This window comes from Selaginella moellendorffii, unplaced genomic scaffold (genome assembly GCF_000143415.4).
Source record: "Selaginella moellendorffii unplaced genomic scaffold, v1.0 SELMOscaffold_17, whole genome shotgun sequence".
NCBI lineage: Eukaryota > Viridiplantae > Streptophyta > Lycopodiopsida > Selaginellales > Selaginellaceae > Selaginella > Selaginella moellendorffii.
Window position 1 is genome coordinate 1,637,237 of NW_003314278.1, and position 20,776 is coordinate 1,658,012.

The 20,776-nt window shown below is 49.0% G+C and overlaps 8 protein-coding genes across 11 annotated transcripts; 3 read left to right on the plus strand and 5 right to left on the minus strand.

The window, feature by feature from the left end:
- Positions 1 to 248: 248 nt before the first annotated feature.
- On the minus strand, positions 249 to 1,625 carry LOC112346745 (pentatricopeptide repeat-containing protein At4g02750-like). Its single transcript, XM_024676326.1, has one exon. It carries the CDS (start codon positions 1,623 to 1,625, stop codon positions 249 to 251), a length of 1,377 nt encoding a protein of 458 aa, XP_024532094.1.
- Positions 1,626 to 5,925: 4,300 nt separating this feature from the next.
- On the minus strand, positions 5,926 to 9,221 carry LOC112346779 (pentatricopeptide repeat-containing protein At4g02750-like). Its single transcript, XM_024676402.1, has 2 exons — positions 6,291 to 9,221; positions 5,926 to 6,216 (listed from the first exon to the last, which is right to left on the minus strand). Exon 1 carries the CDS (start codon positions 9,114 to 9,116, stop codon positions 7,047 to 7,049), a length of 2,070 nt encoding a protein of 689 aa, XP_024532170.1. The 5' UTR covers positions 9,117 to 9,221; the 3' UTR covers positions 5,926 to 6,216; positions 6,291 to 7,046.
- Positions 9,222 to 9,398: 177 nt separating this feature from the next.
- LOC9639980 (anthocyanidin 3-O-glucosyltransferase 7) lies at positions 9,399 to 10,900 on the plus strand. The gene is made up of 2 exons (XM_024676327.1): positions 9,399 to 9,885; positions 9,979 to 10,900. The coding sequence occupies exons 1-2, from the start codon at positions 9,399 to 9,401 to the stop codon at positions 10,890 to 10,892; spliced, it is 1,401 nt and encodes a 466-aa protein (XP_024532095.1). The 3' UTR covers positions 10,893 to 10,900.
- Positions 10,901 to 10,918: 18 nt separating this feature from the next.
- On the minus strand, positions 10,919 to 12,230 carry LOC9639981 (5'-AMP-activated protein kinase subunit beta-1). 2 transcript variants are annotated; one of them, XM_002971680.2, is made up of 6 exons: positions 11,964 to 12,230; positions 11,751 to 11,881; positions 11,561 to 11,693; positions 11,295 to 11,491; positions 11,166 to 11,238; positions 10,930 to 11,101 (listed from the first exon to the last, which is right to left on the minus strand). In XM_002971680.2, exons 1-6 carry the CDS (start codon positions 12,166 to 12,168, stop codon positions 10,953 to 10,955), a joined length of 888 nt encoding a protein of 295 aa, XP_002971726.2. In that variant the 5' UTR covers positions 12,169 to 12,230; the 3' UTR covers positions 10,930 to 10,952. The 2 variants fall into 2 exon arrangements, with proteins under 2 accessions (XP_024532178.1, XP_002971726.2); XM_024676410.1 differs by having other exon boundaries at positions 10,919 to 11,101; positions 11,295 to 11,693; positions 11,964 to 12,212.
- Positions 12,231 to 12,448: 218 nt separating this feature from the next.
- On the plus strand, positions 12,449 to 14,178 carry LOC9640254 (UDP-glycosyltransferase 85A7). Its single transcript, XM_002971477.2, has 2 exons — positions 12,449 to 12,546; positions 12,594 to 14,178. Exon 2 carries the CDS (start codon positions 12,596 to 12,598, stop codon positions 14,084 to 14,086), a length of 1,491 nt encoding a protein of 496 aa, XP_002971523.2. The 5' UTR covers positions 12,449 to 12,546; positions 12,594 to 12,595; the 3' UTR covers positions 14,087 to 14,178.
- LOC112346780 (pentatricopeptide repeat-containing protein At2g35030, mitochondrial-like) lies at positions 14,143 to 15,422 on the plus strand. Its single transcript, XM_024676407.1, has one exon. The coding sequence runs from the start codon at positions 14,158 to 14,160 to the stop codon at positions 15,397 to 15,399; it is 1,242 nt and encodes a 413-aa protein (XP_024532175.1). The 5' UTR covers positions 14,143 to 14,157; the 3' UTR covers positions 15,400 to 15,422.
- On the minus strand, positions 15,393 to 18,804 carry LOC112346778 (potassium channel KOR1-like). 2 transcript variants are annotated; one of them, XM_024676401.1, is made up of 12 exons: positions 18,497 to 18,804; positions 18,171 to 18,395; positions 18,057 to 18,120; positions 17,613 to 17,952; positions 17,253 to 17,548; positions 17,117 to 17,197; positions 16,953 to 17,051; positions 16,659 to 16,877; positions 16,409 to 16,597; positions 16,275 to 16,350; positions 15,923 to 16,217; positions 15,393 to 15,863 (listed from the first exon to the last, which is right to left on the minus strand). In XM_024676401.1, the coding sequence occupies exons 1-12, from the start codon at positions 18,643 to 18,645 to the stop codon at positions 15,482 to 15,484; spliced, it is 2,415 nt and encodes an 804-aa protein (XP_024532169.1). In that variant the 5' UTR covers positions 18,646 to 18,804; the 3' UTR covers positions 15,393 to 15,481. The 2 variants fall into 2 exon arrangements, with proteins under 2 accessions (XP_024532169.1, XP_024532168.1); XM_024676400.1 differs by having other exon boundaries at positions 15,923 to 16,350.
- Positions 18,805 to 19,431: 627 nt separating this feature from the next.
- On the minus strand, positions 19,432 to 20,725 carry LOC9639983. 2 transcript variants are annotated; one of them, XM_002971682.2, is made up of 6 exons: positions 20,525 to 20,725; positions 20,356 to 20,469; positions 20,079 to 20,280; positions 19,871 to 20,012; positions 19,630 to 19,806; positions 19,432 to 19,570 (listed from the first exon to the last, which is right to left on the minus strand). In XM_002971682.2, exons 1-6 carry the CDS (start codon positions 20,621 to 20,623, stop codon positions 19,534 to 19,536), a joined length of 771 nt encoding a protein of 256 aa, XP_002971728.1. In that variant the 5' UTR covers positions 20,624 to 20,725; the 3' UTR covers positions 19,432 to 19,533. The 2 variants fall into 2 exon arrangements, with proteins under 2 accessions (XP_002971728.1, XP_024532184.1); XM_024676416.1 differs by having other exon boundaries at positions 19,871 to 20,009; positions 20,525 to 20,724.
- Positions 20,726 to 20,776: the final 51 nt, after the last annotated feature.

Here is a 20,776-nt window from a genome sequence, read left to right on the forward strand (position 1 = left end):
GACTCCAAAAGCATGTATTGAAAGCACATGCCTAAAGTGGGCAACTTTGAGGAGACTTTACAAACTTTCCTGTCAAGGACGTAATATTCTGGACCACCATACAGCATTTTCCCGCATCTTGATCAATCACGCAAGATCTTTGAGGAAATGAACACTGCATCCTGGAACGCTGGCTATTCCCGTTGTTGAGAGAAGTTTTTTGTTCAAATCAGACCAGAACCTATTATAACAAGAAACAGAACTACCACTCAGCATCCGTCCAACCTCAATGCAACATTTATAAGCAAAGAGAAATAAGGATACTGCGCAGGTACATATGGCTTCATCAAAGTCATGAGGTATTCTCTTAAAACAGAAGTAAAACTTATAGCTGAAGCATGGTATATAAAGCCAATAATGTGAAAGGTAGCATTTTGGGCAGCTAAGTTGGACAACAGAACATACATGGTATCCACAGGGGATGACCTCAGTGAAGAAGCTAGAGCAGCATTTCTGGAGGAGTTTAAAAGAGCAGTGTAGGCAACATGGTTGGCTGTGGAGCAGCTCTTGGGCCTCTGGGATCTTGCCGGGGCGACCAAGGATGGAGCGAGCAAGCCTGGCGATGAGAATTGGCATCGGGCACACGCCATCCTCTTGTAAAGATCCAAGGCTTCTACAGCATGAGCGTTTTTGGCATAGCCATGAAGCATTGCGTTCCAGGAAACAGTGTTCCTCTCCGGCATTGTCTCAAAGATCTTGCGTTCGAGACGCCCAAACTGCAAACATGCTGCTGCCATGGCCTTGACAGGGATCGCGCTCCTCAATTTGGCCAACTTGGGCATGTGCTGCATGAACAAGTTCCAGGCCAGTGGTTTCTCTGAGGGCAAGGTTTTGAGAAGATTTTGTGCTTCTTCCAAGCTATCGTTTATATCATCAAAGCCCAAGACATTCCATTTTATCTTGGAATCGAATATTTCGCGCGCTGCCATAGCACGCAAGCATGGCGTTCCAGGTGACCACGTTTCGATCCCTGGCCCCGTCAAATACTTCCTTCTTTTAAATGCCCGCCGCGAGACGAGGATCATCCAGGAGACGACGCTCCACGCCGGCATTGCGTGGAACAATCGCAAGGTTTCGTCCACCAGGCCTCGCTCGGCGTGCGCCTTGCATGGCGCTGTTCCACGCCACGACGTCCAGTTCCGGTATTCGATCGAAGAAGAGCTCGAAGGTACGCTTGGAGCATTGCGTTCCAGGAGAAGATATCGCGGCAAGGCATGGCGCAAACAGGGAGTTCGCTTCTTGGAGCTAGCTGTGCTCGGCGTAGGCCTCGACCGCCATGTTCCAAGAAACCAGGCCCCGCGTTGGAGCGCTGTCGAAGAGGTTCTTGGCAGTGTGGAGATTTCCCGATCTGGCATGGCGGCGATCATGATATTCCAGGCGATCACATCCTTCCCGGGCATAATCTCAAACAAGAACATTTCCTTGTCGATCTCCCAGCTCCTCGCGTGCGTGACGAGCATCGCGGTCCATGAAACCACATCTCTCCTCGGCATTCTCTTGAAGAAATGTCTCACCATGGCCAGATTTCCCTCCGCGGCATACCTCTGTGCCAAGATGTTCCAGGACACTTGATCCTTCTCCGGCATCGCGTCAAACAGTAAGGTCGCTTGATCCAGGTCTCCACTCTGGTCTCCACTTTGCGTGTAAGCTGTGTTCTAGGCCACAACATTCCGCTGTGGCATCCGATCGCACATCCGCCGGCCCGCCTCCAAATGCCTGGATCTCGCTAGCGGTTCTACGATCACGGTCTCGGCAATCACGGCCTTGTATGGCATCCCAAGCGACTCCGCTTCCACGCAGGCCGCGATCATCAACGTCCACGACACAATATAACTACTACAACAGTCTCCTTTTTGGTCTCCCGTCACCTGTCTATTTTACTGCCATGCCAAATTTCTCGTTTTGGTTTCCAGGTTCTTTGTGCAGGCGAAGTTCCGACTTCCAAGTGCCAGTGAGTGCTTCCAGGTTTTGGCCTTTAAAATCCATTAGTCCTTTAAAAACCTTTGGGCAGGAACTCAACTTGCATCTTGTAAAATGGAACGCAGAAACCACACAAAATGCATGAACTTTGGCTAAAAACTGCGTCTCCCCGACTACTGAGAAAACCTTCTAATTGTAGTATTCTTAGAGGGCCGTGTGCAGCTGTTTCTGCATCTTTTGTTTTTGCATAAGAGCCCACAACAACAAAGAGCCTGATTATAAGGACTGCATTTGCAGCAACCCCTCATGCAATGGCGAGCTCTAGAAACTCATTCCATGAGATGGTTTGGAAATTGGAACTTGAGAAAGGCAGCATGAGCATTTCCTCATGAAACCTTATTAAAACAGCACCAAAGGAACAGGGTTAAAAATTGACCACTAATTACTTGAATAATAATGCTTATTATTATTAATTATTAAAATTTTATAATTATAAACATATTTATAATTTATAAACACTGATATAGGAATACAAGAATGAATGGACCAAATTAAGTCTTAAATGGACGACTTATAACACAAAATTAATTTTATTTAAAATAAACTAGGATATACTAGGAAGTGTTAAGGAAAAATTATAATTTATAAATAGAAGATAAATCTAAATGAATACCAATTTGTTAGATGGTAAAATATTCTAAAATATTCAAGCATATTCTAGATATAAATTTTATAACTAAAAACCTTTTTATACAACTAATCATATATATTTGTATATATCTGTTATAGGTGAAGCAGTTACAACTACTTCTAATGCTCCAAGGTGTGTCCCATTTTACTACTTACACTCAAGTTAAACTTTTGACCTATTAAGAAAAAATAGAAACAAACTACAAGTAAAAAAGATTTTTATTCTGGCTTAGTTAATGCATTAGAAGAAGAAAGCCAACAATCAATTCCTGAACAAGTTAAATTGCTAATCAGAAAATGGAGATTCAATAAGGATTGATACATCTTTGGGTTAGAGATCCTACAGGTAAAAGTTTTATATTACAACTAGTTGATTTAAGATTTTGTATTCAATACATTCATAAAATGTTTGTAGTCACATGACTAATAATAAAAACTTGGCAGTCAAAAAGAAATTCAATTTTTAACCCTGCATGATGGTTGGATAGAAAATCCAATCCATTGCAAATGTATGTTAAGGCACCTAGTCTGCCTGCTACAAATTGATTGCATAAAGTACGTAGCAAAGACGAACCTCCTCAAAGTCCACTCGGCAGTGTGGAAACTTTGAGCATTCTTTTTATTTACGTAACCTTATGGAACATCTTGTTGCACCGTTCAAGGTCTAGACGGGGATGTTCCCCAAGGAGGTAAATAATTGTCCCCCACGCAGAAGATTTCTCCATTACGAATGAGAGCGCATCTACCACCTCTGTACTGCTGCCTGATGGTGCAGCAATTCTCACAGTGTTCCGGGAATAGTACATCGCCGCATCGGAGGATAGAGTCGGAAAGGCATTCCTTCGTGCAAGCTGCAGGAAACACGTTTAGCGAACCCCCATGAAATGGAGACTCGACTCAGATGAATAAAGATCGCTGGATTCAGCATTTTGCTTCCTTACCTTGAGCTTCTGTTTTTCCCAGCAGCACCAGCAGAGCTGCGAGCAGTAAGCAGAGCGAAAATAAGTGAGACCTCATTGTGGACGGCGAGGAGTAACAAGCGTTGCTTGAATGCTTGCTTTCGTGGGGAGTTTATAGTCAGCTGGATTTTCTGCTGGATAGAAAGTCCCTGGCCGGTGCTTCTCTAGTGACGTGTTTGTATATTTGCGCTCCGGGTTTAGCTTGCCGTACACGGAAAGCGCATCGACGAAAGGTGAGCGATGACTACGTCTTATTTTGTGGGCTTATCCTGATTTTCGTGTACTCGGTGTTCTTGGTAGCCCAGTCAAGAAAGTACCAGAGTTGAATATGAGATGAAGCTACAGGACGTCAAAGAAACACGTGGAAAGAACGCAAGAAAATTCGATGGTTAGGCTTTTGGAGGAGGCATAAAAAGTCTCTCAAAACCTGCAACTTGAGGAGATTTTCCAATTTTTCCTGTCAAGGACGTAGTATCCTCGACCCCCATAGCTGCAGCATTTAGGAGCACTGTTTCCTGGAACGCTATGCTTCACGGCTATTCTGGCGATTCATTGTTATTGAGACAAGTTATTTTTTTCAAACCACCTACTATAACAAAAAACAGAACTAATCTGTAACCAATGGAGCATTTACAAGCAAGATTGGAACAACTGCCAAGGGTGTCATTATAGACCAGAAATAAGGATGCTGCACGGGTACTTGCCATCAAAGTCACGAGAAGGCATCCTTTCAAGGTATTCTCTTAGCTGAATGGGTATTAACAATAGCTGCCGCTAAGTTGGACAGCAGAACATACATGGTATCCACAGGGAACAACCTCACTGAAGAAGCTAGAGCAGCATTTATAGAGGAATTTAAAAGAGCAGTGGCCGGCCCGGCCAAGGATGTCGATCATACAGCAGTAGTGATCAATTGTCTCGGCGATGGAGTGATCGAAGCTCATGGAGGAGAAGTGGTGGATTGCCAGAGCGAGCAAGCCAATGTGGTTACAGGCGATCAAGGTGGCGATGAGAGTGGTGGCATCGGGCTCTACTCCTTCACACGCCATCCTCTTGTAAAGATCCAAGGTTTCTACAGCGTGGGCGTTCTTGGCATAGCCATGAAGCATTGCGTTCCAGGAAACAGTGTTCCTCTCCGGCATTGTCTCAAAGATCTTGCGTGATCGATCAAGACGTCCAAACTGCGAAAATGCTGCTGCTATGGCCTTGAGAGGGATCGCTCCTCAATTTCCCCATCTTGGGCATGTGCTGCAAGAACAAGTTCCAGGCCAGTGGTTTTTCCGAGGGCAAGGTTTCGAGAAGATTTTGTGCTTCCTCCAAGCTATCGTTTATATATCATGAAAGCCCAAGATTCCATTTCTCTCACACATGGAATCGAATATTTCACGCGCTGCCATACATGGCGTTCCAGGTGCACGTTTCGATCCCTGACCCCGTCAAATCCTTCCCTGGCCTCTGAAATGCCCGCCACGCCCTAGCGCCGAGACGAGGATCGTCCAGGAGAAGAGGTTCCACGCCAGGCCTCGCTCGGCGTGCGCTTGGACGTCCCGACTTCCAAGTGCCAGTGGTGCTTCCAGGTTTTGGTATAAAATCTTTCGGCCTAAAAATTGACCACTAATTACTTTTTATAGTCAAATACTATTATTATTAATCCAATCAACTGGAAGTTTATAATCATAAATATATTTATAATTTTATAAACACAAATTTAATCTTGTTAAATAACTTTATCCGTCCACTCCCAAAATGTAAGAAACTTGCTGTGTGTTGCATGCAGCAACACTTGTTTGCTTAATAGTACCAAAAATACTAGAAACCAATTATAAACATGTTTATAATTATAAATAAAATATTAATCTAGATTGTAGAATATTTTATCAAATATATTCTAGATATATCCACTAAATTGTAAAACTAAACATACAACTAAAGTATATACCTGTTATAGGTGAAACAAATACATGTGTAGTCTAAACTTTTGATGTATTAGGAAGAAATAGAAACAAACCACAAGTAAAAAAAGTCAAAATAAATTTTATTTTGGCTTGGCTACTGCATTACAAGCTATTTCACTAGCAGAAGAAGAAAGTCAGCAATTGATGCCTGAGGAAGTTAAATTATTAATCAGAAAACGGACATCTAATAAGGATATTGATACATTTTTGTGCTCAACTTGTGAAAGATCCTACAGGTAAAAGTTTTATATTACAACTAGTTGATTTTAAATTTTATATTCAAATTTACATTCATAAAACATTTGTAGTCACATCACTAATAAAGTAAACTAGGCTACCTGTTACAAATTGATTGCCTAAAGTACGTAGTAAGACCAACCTCCTCAAAGTCCACTCGGCAGTGTGGAAACTTTGAGCATTCTCTTTATTTATGTAATCTTATAAAACATCTTGTTGCACCGTTCAAGGTCTAGGCGGGGTTGTTCCAAAAGGAGGTGAATAATTGTCCCCCACGCAGATGATTTCTCCATTACGAATTAGAGCGCATCCACCACCATTGTACCGCCTGATGGTGCAGCAATTCTGACAGGGTTCCAGGGATACTACATCGCCGCATAGAATGGTAGAGTTGAGAAGGCATTCCTGCGTGCAAACTGCAGAGAAATACATTTACGTTTAGTGAAATGGAGAACGACTCAAATGAACAAAGAACATTTTGCTTCCTTACTTTGAGCTTCTGTTTTTCCCAGCATCACCAGCAGAGCTGCGAGCAGTAAGCAGAGCGAAAATAGGTGAGACCTCATTGTGGACGACGACGATGCTTGAATGCCTGCTTTCGCGGGGATTTTATACTCAGCTGGATTTTCTGCTGGCCTGTGCTTCTCTAGTGACGTGTTTGTATATTTGCGCTCCGGGTTTAGCTTGCCGTACACGGAAAGCGCATCGACCAAAGGTGAGCGATGACTATAAGGTTTCTCCGTCTTATTTTGTGGGCTTATCCTGATTTTCGTGTACTCGGTGTTCTTGGTAGCCCAGTCAAGAAAGTACCAGAGTTGAATATGAGATGAAGCTACAGGGCGTCAAAGAAACAAAACTACATGGAAAGAACGCATGAAAATTCGATTGTCATAAGCTTTTGGAGGAGGCATAAAACGTCTCTCAGAACCTGAGAACCATTAGCCTGCAACTTGAGGAGATTTCACAAATCTTCCTGTCAAGGAGAGCCCATAGCTGCAGTATTTAGGAGGAACACTGTTTCCTGGAACGCTATGCTTCACGGCTATTCTGGCTATTGAGAGAAGTTATTTTTTTCAAACCAGGCCAGAACCTACCTATAACCAGAAACAGAACTAAGCTGTCCAACCTCTTTTTACAAGCAAAATTAAGGGTCCTTATAGGCCAGAAATAAGGAAGCCTTCAGAGAAGGCATTCCTTCAAGATATTCTGAATGGGTAAATAACAATAATTGTCCTATTATCAATAGTTAATTGTGAAAAGTAGCATTTTGAGCTGCTAAGTTGGACAGTAGAACATACATGGTATCCACAGGGAACGACCTCACTGAAGAAGCTAGAGGAGCATTTCTGGAGGAATTTAAAAGAGCAGTGTATGCAACGTGGTTGGCTTGGAATGGCATCGTGTGGAGCAGCTCTTGGGCCTCTAGTATCTTGCCGGCCCGGCCAAGGATGTCGATCATACAGCAGTAGTGATCAATTGTCTCAGCAATGGAGTGATCGAAGCTCATGGAGGAGAAGTGGTGGATTGCCAGAGCGAGCAAGCCAATGTGGTTACAGGCGATCAAGGTGGCGATGAGAGTGGTGGCATCGGGTTCAACTCCTTCACACGCCATCCTCTTGTAAAGATCCAAGGTCTCTACAGCATGGGCGTTCTTGGCATAGCCATGAAGCATTGCGTTCCAGGAAACAGTGTTCCTCTCCGGCATTGTCTCAAAGATCTTGCGTGATCGATCAAGATGCCCAAACTGCGAAAATGCTGCACCTATGGCGGTCCAGGATACTACGTCCTTGACAGGGATCGCGTGGAATGTCTGTAAAGTCTCCTCAAGCTGCCCATTTTGGGCATTTGCTGCAAGAACAAAGTTCCAGGCCAGTGGTTTCTCTGATGGCGAGGTTTTGAGAAGAGTTTGCGCTTCCTCCACGCTATTGTTTATAAGACACGCTTCTATCATCAAAGCCCACGACATTCCATTTCTCTCGCCCATGGAATCGAATATTTCGCGCGCTCTGTCTAAATTGCCCCTTTTCCCGCCATAGCACGCAAGCATGGCGTTCCAGGTGACCACGTTTCGATCCCTGGCCCCGTCAAATACTTCCCTGGCATCTTTTAAATGCCCGCCGCGCCCTAGCGCCGAGACGAGGATCGTCCAGGAGACGACGCTCCACGCCGGCATTGCGTGGAACAATCGCAGGGTTTCGTCCACCAGGCCTCGCTCGGCGTGCGCTTGCATCGCGCTGTTCCACGCCACGACGTCCAGCTCCGGGATCCGATCGAAGAAGCGCATTCCCTCCTCCAGCCGGTCTGATCGAAGGTACGCTTGGAGCATTGCGTTCCAGGAGAAGAGATCGCGGCAGGGCATGGCGTCGAAAAGGGATTTCGCTTCTTGGAGCTGGCCATGCTCGGCAAAGGCCTCGATCGCCGTGTTCCAAGAAACCAGGTCCCGCGTTGGAGCGCTGTCGAAGAGGTTTTTGGCAGTGTGGAGATTTCCCGATCTGGCAGTGGCGGCGATCATGATGTTCCAGGCGATCGCATCCTTCCCGGGCATAATCTCGAACAAGAACATCGCCTCGTCGATCTCCCAGCTGCTGGCGTGCGCGACGAGCATCGCGGTCCAAGAAACCACATCTCTCCTCGGCATTCTCTTGAAGAGATCTCTCACCATCGCCAGATTTCCCTCCTCGGCATACGCCTGCGCCAAGATGTTCCAGGACACCTGATCCTTCTCCGGCATCGCGTCAAACAGTAAGCTCGCTCGATCCAGGTCTCCACTCCGCGCGTAGGCTTCCAACATCGTGTTCCAGGTCACGACATCCCGCTGTGGCATCCGATCAAACATCCGCCGGCTCGCCTCCAAATGCCCGGATTTCGCGAGCGCTTCCACGATCACGGTCCCGGCAATCACCGCCTTGTATGGCATCCGAGCCAGCAGCGACTCCGCCTCCTGGATCATGTCCACCCTCGCGTAGGCCGCAATCATCGACGTCCACGACACCTCCGTGCGCTGTGGCATCCGATCAAACACGCCCTGAGCATCCTCAATATGCCCGTTTCGGGCATACACCTCGAGCAGGATGTTCCAGGAGAAAACGTTGGGCTCACGGATGGATTCAAACACCGCCACTGCCAGTTCCAAGTCACGGCACTTGCCATACATCTCCACCAGCAGGTTTCTCAGGTAGCGATTGTGGCTCTGCACACTCTTGTCGACGAGCTTGTGGATCCATCGTCCCTGTGCCAGAGTTCTAGCATCACGGATCGACCGAGCCAGCTGGGTAACCAGAGCTTCATCTCTAGAGGTAAGAATTGTTACTAGCATTCACAGTGGTGTGACAGTGGGACGAAGGTGGCAACAAGGAAATTGGCAAATTGGACCTTTTGCCTTTTGGGGTTGTGAAAAGGTTTTGGCTTAGGAATGGCAACTTTGCAGGGGTCAGAAGAATGGCATTGGTTGAAAGGAAGTTTTGGATACACTAATGATATAGCAAGGATGGAAACCGACATTTCGAAAAAGTTCACTATAAAAGAAAAAAATGCAATAATAGAAACAAAGAAAGCTAGATCTTGGGGTGGTTTGTGTTTAATCCACTAGCTCTTTGCTATGTCGGTGGACAGTAGGAATGAAGTTCATATGGTGGTGCTTCCATATCCTGCACTAGGCCATCTTCTTCCCTTGATCCATCTTGCAACAAAACTGGCTACAACAGGGATCATCGTCACACTGCTCAATGTGAACAGCATCCATGAGAACCTCTCCCGGCAGTGGAGGTGCCCGGATGGGATGGATATCAGACTGGAGCAAGTGCATTGTGACATCTTCATTCCTTATGGCATCGATGCCAAGGCACTGAAAGACACGGACGGGCTGCTCGAGTCTCTGGAGAGGTTGCAAGCTCCAGTAGAGGAGCTGGTGAGGGAGATGCAACCGCCTCCATGCTGCATCATTTCCGACTATTTCATGCGCTGGGCGGTGGGAATCACAAAGAAACTTGGCCTCAAAGTCGTCACGTTTTGGCCTGGAAATGCTGCCTGGAGCTCCATCCACCACCACACTCAAATGCTCGTCTCCAGTGGGGACGCGTTCCAAGGTCAGCTACAAAACTAGATTTTTTTTTTTCTTGCATGATTTTGATCGAGCAATCTAGGCCTCGACGAGAACAAGCTCATTCGCTACGTCCCAGGTCTCGACGCTTTCAAGTGCCGCCACCTCCCGAGCTACTTCCGGAGGAAGCTGGTAGGATTCATTCTTGAATTTTTTAGTGTCTCAGCAGACCGCATGAAGGATGCCGACTGGATCCTGGTGAACTCCATCTCGGAGCTGGAGACCCACGCCTTCGATGCGATGCAGGGAGCTCTGGCCAACAAGAACTTCGTGTCTGTGGGTCCGCTCTTCCCATGCCACACCAGCCCGCGGGTGAGCCTCCGCGACGAGAAGAGCGAGTGCCTGGAATGGCTCCACACCCAGGCCACAAGCTCTGTGCTCTACATCTCGTTCGGGAGCTTGTGCCTGTTTCCCGAGCGCCAGATCGTGGAGCTCGCGGCCGGGCTGGAGGCGAGCAAGCAGCCGTTCCTCTGGGCGGACGTCCGGCACGAGTTCGTCAGCAGCGAAGCTCTCCGGGGCTTCGCCGAGCGATCGAGGCCGAGGGGGATGGTGGTCTCCTGGGCGCCGCAGCTCCAGGTCCTGGCACACCACTCCATCGCCGGATTCCTCTCCCACTGCGGCTGGAACTCGGTCCTGGAGAGCATCTTCTATGGCGTGCCACTGCTGGGCTGGCCGTGCCACACCGAGCAGAGCATGAATTGCAAGCTCGTGGAGGACTGGAAGATCGGGCGGCGGCTCTCGGATGATCAGGACGTGGCGCGCGGGCGAGTGGAGGAGGTAATCCGGGATTTCTTGGAAGGGCAGGGCATGGGCGAGATCCGGGCCAGAATGGCGGCGCTCAGGAGCACGGTGCGCTCCACGACCGACCAAGGGGGAACCTCTCACGGAAACCTCAAGAGATTCGTTGACGCGGTCAATGTGTCCGCCATAGCTGGCACCACTTGGCATGGCACGAGCCGCCCATGTGGCAGCCCTAAGAACGACGCCACGTAGCCAAAGCCACGTGGCTGTTCAGTTTGTTTTAGTAACGGGGTTAATTAACTTTAACCATTGCTAGTTTAACTCCAAGAGGTTTTGCGCAAAGAGGCGCTTGTGCACCCAATACACGATCAAATCCGCCGTGAGTTTCTTCTCGTCGATCAAGAATGGCTCCACGGTGCTGGGAGGTGATCCATAGGCAGACACCGAAAATCCTCTAGCACCTTTTTGTTCCAAAAGTTTTGAGTGTCGATTTTGAGTGCAAAATGGCAGAATCCATGCACGTACCTTCCAAGCTCGCGTCTGGGAAGTAGGCCCAGAATGTGTATGGAATGCCGAGCTTCGAGAAAGAGCCCCTTAGCTGCGATTGCAAAGTGGTGATTGGCAAGGATATCGCGATCTCAAGAGGAGACGAACCTGGTCGTTCTCGAAGCAAACTTCTACGTCGGCTAGGTTCTCTTCCTTCGCCAGTTTTGCTTGGAGACGCGGAGCGACGTCTTCTACCATGAGAGCTGGATAAGTCTTGGCTGCGGGCTTCTTTGGCTTTGGCTTTGGCTTTGCTGCGGGCTTTTCCGGCTTTTCCTTTGCCGGGGGAGGAGGAGGAGCCTCCTTGCCTGTGTTTTGCGAGCACACGAATGAACACGAATGAACTAGCACGAGACATGGAAGAACTTGTATCAAACCTGGGGCAGACTCCGCTACGATGAGCTCGTTGTTGAAGCCACCGGTACCATCGGATGCCATCGGAGAGTCCGGCGAGTGCATCCACTGGCCATCCACGATGAACTTGTACTTGTATGATCCCGGAGCTAGCTTCTGGAAACAATTAGACCCATGACAGTCTAATTGCAAGAACTTCGAAGTAGAACTTACTTGCTTGATCTGAAATGTACCATCCGGGCTCTTCTCAAGAGGGACTTGCTTTTGCCACTCGAGGAAGTCGCCGGTGAGCAGCACCTCGGAAGCTTGGCCCTTCCAAGCAAAGATTATATCCTGTGTCACCACTGTACGTGTCTTCCATCGCACGCACGCACTGGCATCAGCTGTATGATGGACCAAAACTTCCTCGCAAAGTTCTAGACTTACATGTGGAAGTGGAAGTGGATGGCCCGTCCGCTACGCTCGCACGCAGCGATTGTATGCTCCTCGCCTCCTTTCTTTCTGGCAAACCAAAGCCCTTCGAATGCCGCAGCTCGAATCTGAGTAGTGTGCAGCGGCACGGCCTGATGAGCTGCGTAGCCTCGTGCGGACTAGCAAAGTACGTCAATCTGCTGCAAGCGGTGGCAGCCATAGCCACACGAGCTTCGAGGCTGGAGCTGGAGCTCCACCTCCACCTTTACGAGATAAGTCTGCACTTCCAAGTGGCAACATGTTAGCCACACTCCCAAATCAGCATTTCAGTTTATTAACCTCGTCATTACCAGACTGGTACCCAATCCAGAGGACTGGGAAATCCATCTCAGCCCGTTAGTCACGTCGAAACAAAACATCTTAGTTGCTGTGGTCCCCTTGGGATTTCCTGGCATTGATATGTGACGGTGCTTTGCTGCAAACCAGCAGCCAGCTTGTTTGCACGGTCACCGCAGAGAAGCTTGAGGCTTACCTCTTGTGTGGGATTGCAGCATGAATTCACAGTCGTAGCTAAAGTTCTAAACATCCAGCGCCAAAGGTACGCAAGCTTCTTCTCTCCCAGAGTTTGACGAACTCTTCTTCCAGCCATGGGTGCTACACCACAAGATCAAACCGCACACGTTGTTCTCGTCCCATACCCGGCTCAGGGTCACATTCCACCGATGATCCATCTCGCGCGAAAGCTAGCTGCCAACGAGATCATCGTCACGCTGGTTAACGTGGACAGCGTCCACAAGATGCTCCTCAAGCAATGGAGCTGCCCACCGGGATCGGACATCCGGCTGGAGCAAGTCGAGTGCGGCCTCAAGCTCCCGGCCGGGGTGGACGCGTCGTGCCTCGAGAACCCGGAAGCTCTCTTTGACGCAGTTGACAGCCTCAAAGCTCCGGTGGAGGAGCTCGTACGTGAGCTCACGCCAACTCCTTGTTGCATCGTTGCCGACTTCTTCCTTGGCTGGCCCCTCGAGCTGGCCAGGACGCTAGGCACCGGTTCCGCAATCTACTGGCCTGGAAACGCAGCATGGAGTTCACTCCACCACCATATGAAGCTGCTCGAGGCCCACGGCGATCTCTTCTGCCAAGGCAAGCCAAAGTTCTTGTCAGTAGTAGTCAACCAAGTTTGTGAAATCCATGCAGGAGAGAGGGAGGAGGACAGGATCATCACGTACATCCCTGGAGTTCCCGGCCTGGAGTACGGTGATCTTCCGGAGTACTTCAAGCGAAAGCTCGGGAGCCCGAGTCGCCGGCTTCTCTTCGACTACGACCAGGATCGCATGAAGCACTGCGAGTGGATCCTCGTCAACAGCATGGCGGAGCTGGAGCCCGAGACGTTCCACGCGATGCAAGCGGCGCTGCCAGCCAGCAAGTTCGCTGCGATCGGGCCACTCTTCCCAGTCTCCCACCACGAATCGCCAGCAGCGCTCAAGGGAGTGAGCCTCCGAGACGAGGAGCATGGCTGCCTCAAGTGGCTCGACACGCGCGCCGAGAGCTCCGTGCTCTACGTCTCGTTCGGGAGCATCAGCGTTCTCTCGGAGGATACGTTCCAGGAGATCGCCGCGGGGCTGGAGGCTAGCGAGCAGGCGTTTCTCTGGGTGAATCGCGAGGATCTGGTGAAGAGGAGCGCCACTCACGACGAGTTCTACGCGGGGTTTCTGGAGAGGACGCGCGAGCAAGGAATGGTCGTGTCGTGGGCGCCGCAAGTCCGAGTGCTAGCGCACTCCTCCATCGGAGGATTTCTCTCGCACTGCGGCTGGAACTCGACGCTGGAGAGCATCTGCTATGGCGTGCCACTGCTGGGATGGCCGTGCCACTCGGAGCAAAGGACCAACGCCAAGCTGGTGGAAGAGGACTGGCGAGTGGGGAAGAGACTGTGGCGGCGAGGCGATGGAGACACGGTGACCCGGGGTGTCGTGGAGCAGCGGATTACTGAATTCATGAGTGGAATGGACAAGGAGGAGATATGGGCGAGAGCGAAAGATCTCAAGAATGTGGCCCGCGCTACTGCCAATCCAGGCGGGAACTCCCACGAGAATCTGGCAACGTTTGCGCGAGCAGTGAAGACGATGACGATGGGAGACTAACAGCGAAGCCTCTGCCACAGGGAATCTTCTCTGTCTGGGATAGCTCCTCTTTCCTCCATAAACCCTAATCTATGAGACATGAGCTTTATTTGTTTGCCCAGCTCGTGAGGAAGTGCCGTAATGCCAGGGATCTCTTGCAGGGCAAATGCGTCCACGCGCAAATCCTCGAGAGTGGGCTCATCCACGAGCGATTTCTTGCGAATCTCCTGGTTGAAATGTATGGCAAGTGCGGCAGCGTGGAGGAATCCAGAGCTGTGTTTGATGGGATACAGGAGCCGAATCTTTTCTCCTGGACAAACATGCTTGCAGTGTATGCCCAGAGAGGGGATTTGCAGAAAGCGAAGGAGATTTTTGGTAAGATGCCTGAGAAGGATCGAGTCGCCTGGAATGCGATGATTCAAGCTTACGCTCGAAGCGGCTGTTTTGGAAAAGCCAAAGAGATGTTTGATGTCATGAGCAATCGCAATGTTGTGTCGTGGACGACTGTTCTTGCAGCACTTGCCCAAGAAGGGAATTTTGAGCTTGCGAAAGACATGTTCGACAGAATGCCGCGGCGGGATTCCGTGTCATGCAACGCGATGATGGATGCTTGTGTACAAAGCCAAGATTTTGAAAGAGTTCGAGAGATGTTTTTTAGTATGTTGGAGAAGGACATAGCATCTTGGACTACAATCTTAGCAGCAAATGCCCAAGTAGGCAATTTTTCTTTTCTGCTCCAGCTATTTCACAAGATGCCGCTACACAACGCTGTGGCTTGGACAATTCTTTTCCTCGCTTATGCTCACAATGGCGATCTTTGCATGGCCAGAAGAATCTTCTCTATGCTTCCGGAAAAGTCTCTTGTGGAGTGGAACGCTCTCATCCAAGCATATGCCCAAAACGGGCATGCCAAGACCACGCTCGAGCTCTTTAGCTTCATGGCGATGGAGGGAATCGCCCCAAACTCCGTCACCTTTCTCACCCTCCTCGCCGCTTGCAATCACATTGGCCTCGTCGAGATTGGCCGCTGGTACTTCCTCTCGATGATCCAAGACCACCACCTCGTCCCCAGTCACCAGCACTTTTGCTGCATGATCGAGCTCCTTGGTCGATCCGGGAGGCTTCGCGAGGCGGAAGAATTCGCTGCTTCCATGCCCGCAGTGGAGATGGCGATGTCCAGATCGCTAGTTGGAGCTTGCAACTTAAATGGCGAGAGTGATCGTGGAGAACGCATTGCTAGACGAGCACTGGAGTGTGACCCCGAGAACGCTGCTCCTTATGTGATGCTTACCAGCGTCTATTCCCTGGAAGATGGTGAGAACTTCTCTTTGTAAAATTAATCGATCACTTCTTGTTGATAAATAATGGATACATGGTACAAATGGTACACTATATACCTTCTTCAAGCTCTCTTCTCTAGAGGTGTGAAGAGCTTGTCGATGGATGATCGTGAAGAAAGACGGTGGAAGTCTCGATGGGCTGGGAGCTGTGCACTTCCAGCTCCAAATGATCCGGTGACGACTGGCTGAGGAGATCCTGCTGCTGCTGCTGGTTCTTTGTCCGGAGGAGATTTCTCGAAGACGACGAGAGGAGCGCCACTTCTCTCGAGCTCAAGTTCCTATGCCTCAGGCTGGATCGCGGGGACTCTTGCTGGCTCTCAGAAACTTCTACAATGTTTGGATTGCACTGTGACGACGCAGTTCTTGTCTTTGTTTGCTGCTCAGCCGCTGCCTCGAAAGCAGAGATGACGAGCACGCTTCCACAGCGCTTGGCTTCATCATAAGGAGTACGGCCCCATCTGTCAGTAGAAGCGTGAGTGATCGATCGCTTGCCAGAGGAGCGGACGTTCGAAAGTACCTGTCCTTGTAGAAGATGCTGGCCCCAGCATTGATAAGGAACTTGACAAACGAATTCAAGCCTTCGGCCGCAGCGACATGCAATGCGGTCCTTGAGTAATAATCTGCCGCATTTGGATCCACTCCATGGTTTATTAGACGCTTGAGGAGTTCTAAGTTGTTCTTTACCACCGCGCGGATGAGCATGTTTCCGGGGTAAGTTAAGTTGAGCCTGGCTCCCCTCTCCACAAGGATGCTTGCTGTGTAGTCGTGTCCACCTTTGATGGCTTCGAGCAACGGGCTGTTGCCTAGATTATCTGCGCACCCAAATGATCGTTTAGATTGGAAGTACGCTGGACTGAGAAGAAAAATACCAAGAGCGTTTATGTCTGCTCCTTCTCTCAACAGCAACGAGACGATGTCGTCGTAGCCTTTAGAAGCTGCAAGGTGCTGCAAGACTTGATCCTGATGAGCACACAACAAAGAATCAGCGTCAATGATTTCTTACGAGAGGCGTTTTCCCAACGTAGTCGGACTTCACAGGATCTGCTCCCGTTCGTATCAGGCTGCGCAGATAATACAAGTCGCCTTGAAAAGCAGCGTTGTTCATTCTCAACGTCAGCTCTGACTGCTGGTGCCCCAGTTGCGATTGAATCTCGTCAGTGAGCTGACTTACTCGAAAGTCTCCAGTTTGTTGCTAAGAAACAGATAAAGGAAAACACCTGAGGAACATGCTTGGATAATGAAGGTTTTCGTACCTTGAGCAGATTGTTGAGAACTTGGCGACTGTCGACGGCATAGATTTGCATTATGTTTGTAAGCACATGCTTGTCCAGCCTTAGTAGCGCGCTCAGCTCCGACACACGGACAGTATACGGCTGAGGGATGTTGCAAAGCACAGCAACTTCCCCGAAAATGTTATGGTCCTCGACTGTAAAGACTTCCTCAGAGCCATCTTCTGCAACAGAAACAACTTCCTGAGAAGGAAGTTTTTAAAACGAGAAAAACTTGTTTAGTCAAAAAGCACAGGCCAGAAATCCAAAACCACTTGCCAGCAGTCCATGCGACACAATGTAGAGCCTATCTGCAGCACTCCCTTGCTCCATTATCATTTCTCCTGGCAAAAAGTATTCCTTGTGTACGTTGCTTACCTGCGTCAGTGGTGAACGAACAAAATCCTATCAGAATCCAAGAGTCAGAAGCGAAACAAACTTACAATCTGGTTGATAAACTCGTTTGAGCAGCTTTTAAAAAGTGGCACGTCCGCAACCGTATCAAGGTACAGGGCCTGAGAGACCTGGAAGCTCACAGATTCTTTTTAGTATCAAACAAGTTGGTTTTGTTTTGACTACCTTGGCACGAATAGAAGCAGGGAATTCCTTCATCACTGTCCGTTCTGCAAGCTGCCCTTCAAACTCGAGCCGGACGTGAGCTTTCATTTGCTGCCTCAGGTCCCTTGGAAGGCTGTGCATGTTCATAAACTTGATAATCCCCGCCATCCGGTCCCGAAACTTCTCGGTGCTCGACCCTCTCACTATCAATCCCGTCATGTTTCCAATAAGATATGCTCCCAGGATCATGTCAAACGAAACAAAGATCATAACGAAAACCATCTCCCTGACGTTCACGGCATGAATATCTCCATAGCCTTGCGAAACAACGAATAATTAATCACGAAACTTTGCAACGATCACAGAAAAGAATCCACGTACCAACAGTCGCCATGGTGAGAATCGCCCAGTAGAGCGCGGTGACGTAACGCTTCAAAAGATCAATCTCGTGGAAGTTGTGGTAGGAAAAATCGCCAAGCGTGAGGCTGCCGATCCAGGTGTAGGATTCCTGCGAGTGTGCCATGGTTGTTGCGAGGTAGTAGAAGATGCAAGCAGCCGTGTGCGTGCAGTAGAGCTCCACCGTTAGCAGTTTCGCAATCCTCGCCACAAAGTAGTGGACGCGAATGTCCTTCTCCAGCCTCTTAAAGAAACGCTCCACTTTGCGAACTCTATACAGCCGGATCCACAGCATGTATCGGATCTCCTCGTGTCTTCCACAAGCCTGAGAAAAAAAGAAGAAAAAAAACGAAAAAAAAAAGAGAAAAGTTTTGAGCGATCTTCGCGAAGAAACTCCTGGTGTGGTGTGTGGAGTGAGCCATTGGTTACCTTGTACAGTGCATCCCAGGGCAGGCACGCCAGGAAATCTGGGATGAGATCCGTCTTTCCATACCTGCCAAGCGATTCACCATCCAAGAACACTGGAAGGAAATATCTTTTTACCTCAAAGCGATCTTCTTGTGGTCCGTGATCGTCTTGTAGGTGTGGGAATCCTTGAAGGCCACGAAGAAATTGATGACAATGTCGGCCAGGAAGATCACCTGGACGACCATGTCGAAGACCCCGACGCGCCAGGGCAGGCCGCGAAAGAAGCCGAATTCCATGGGCGTGAAGAAGGAGGAATACGCCGCCGACACCAGGATGAAGGTCGTCCACCAGTGATGCCATCTGCGAGTCGCGCCCACTCAGTGAGTGATCCTCGCCGCGATCCACCGATCGGTATCGATCGATCGGGAGTGGAAGAAATATTTCCAAGAAAACGCTCTTACCGCGACTCGGGCAGAATGACATGGAGCCTTAGGGCTTTAAGCGCCGAGCTACTGGCTTGCCATTCCCTGATGTATCGCGACACTCGCGATCGATTGCTCCCATTGCCCTCGTACCCCTCCCGCTCGAGCCTCGGTTCGTCCTCGTCCATGGGCGATACATTCCAATCGCTGGAGCTCCAGGATCACAAATTCCCCTCTTTGGAGGATCGACACTATTGATCGATCACAAGATCGTGAGCTTCTCGAGCTCCAAGCGCCGGATTCATGTGTGGCGCACAAGTACGAGATCACGGGGAAAGCCTTCCAGCCCGTTTCAGTGCTTTGTCGCAAATTAAGTAGACAATGCCATGAAAGCTTAGCTGGACGCTGATGTGGCACGTGCGTGGAGCTTGCGTGGCATGGTCGTTATTAGCCGCGAGGTTAAGACTAAACAGGACTGTATCATTTGACTTCCCGTACCAATCATGCGCGAGGGAATCTACGGATCCAGTGGACTCGGCGGACAGAATCTCCTTGTGCTAGATATCTTAGTCGAGAATCTCGTGACAATTCGACACCCACTTTCTAATTTTTCCACTCGGCTGAAGTTGAGGTTGATCGATTGAGATAAACGGCTTGTCGATCCCTGCAAGGGCCAAAGCTTACAAAATCACGCCAATCATATGCCAATCGTAATCATGGTTTGAGCATAGATGTTACAAAGTACAAACCCAACTTTCAACTAACAATGATGTGTGATTCGTAGAAAGCATGAACTGAAAATCAAAATCGGCAAGCTTTGTCCATGAATGCCACTTCGTATTTCATTAGAAACTCTAGAATGAATTATGTAAAGGTTATTAACTTATTTGTTGAATGATTAATAATATAGCTGTTAAAACCATTTGGATCATTATGTAGAATATACTTAAGATTTAATCATTTAAACATTCAAAGAGCACTAATTATTTATTTATTTATTTATTTATATGCATAGCTAGCTCCAAATTTACAGATACTTAGCTATAGCTATAGCGAGCAACCTTGAGCTCAAGCTCTTAAGACTTCGGAATGATCACACGCAAAAACCCGTCGCTGCAAAGCACACGAGAGAGCATTTAGATCAGAGAGGAATTGAGCCAAAACTTTCTTACATAAACTCGGCAGTGGCTCCATTCAAGTTGGCGTTCTTGGGCACACTCCACACCGAGCGGTAGGGGCCGTAGGAAATATCTCGCCGGTGATAAACCCTGCAGTCGCTCTCGGAACTCTGAGTGAAAGACTGGGAGCTCGACCACCACTCCCTGGAGCGAAATCCAGTCACTACAAGCCTGTCCATCCAGCGTTTGGTAAAACGATGAAACGAGAAAGAAGAAACTTAGAGAAGAGCATCACCTTCCACGGTCGATCTCCACTCGAATTCCTTCGGCGTTTACACCTGGTAGCTCCACCGTCACAATGTGCTCGGAGTCGGACTCCGTGACATCCATGCGAGGAGACCACTCAAAGCCTCGGATGGAAGTCTCGCGTTTTTCTTCTTCGTGCAAAAAAGGAGGAAGAGACCATTGCAACTTATGGATCGAGAAGAACCAGATGGAAGTACCTGAAGCCTCGGTAACAGGACGAGAGCTCTTGATTTGTGCCGCATGCTTGGACGCGGGCCTCGCAAAGAGTGGAGTTTCATCTTCACGAGACTTCACTACTTTGCTGCTGGAGAACTCCTCGTCTTCTTTTTTGGCACAGTCGCCACTGATTTTGCTAGTGTTCTTGGAAAGACTCGCTCGGCTCTCGCCATCCGGCATCACCTGAAGAAAGAAATTCACGGAATCATAGAACGGAAATGGAAACAAAGGAAGAACATCGCATTTTTTTCTACGTACCTGTTTTAACTCGGCAGGTCGCATGAATTGTCCTCTTGCTTCGGCCCCTTGCCTCGCAAACATGAGCATGCTATCGCGACGATTTCCCGAAAATGCGGGGGTGGAGGAACATTCCTGCGAAGAAATTCCCAATTCCAATTTCCACATCCAATTCAGCCTAAAGACTCACCGATCTAACGATCAAAGGGCCCGATTGAAGCCGCAACCCGTCCTCGAGATGGCACGCCAGGTGATACATCCTCGCGCGCGCCTTCTCATCGAGATCCATCTCAAATTTTCACCGCCAGAGAGATCGATCAGCGAGCTAGAGTGCTTACACCGGAGAGAAACCTAGCGAAGATCTTCCAGATATTTAGGGAAGATCATATGAGCCACGTGGAAGTGTTTTATTAACGCATTTTTAGGGTTCTTCGTCCATAAA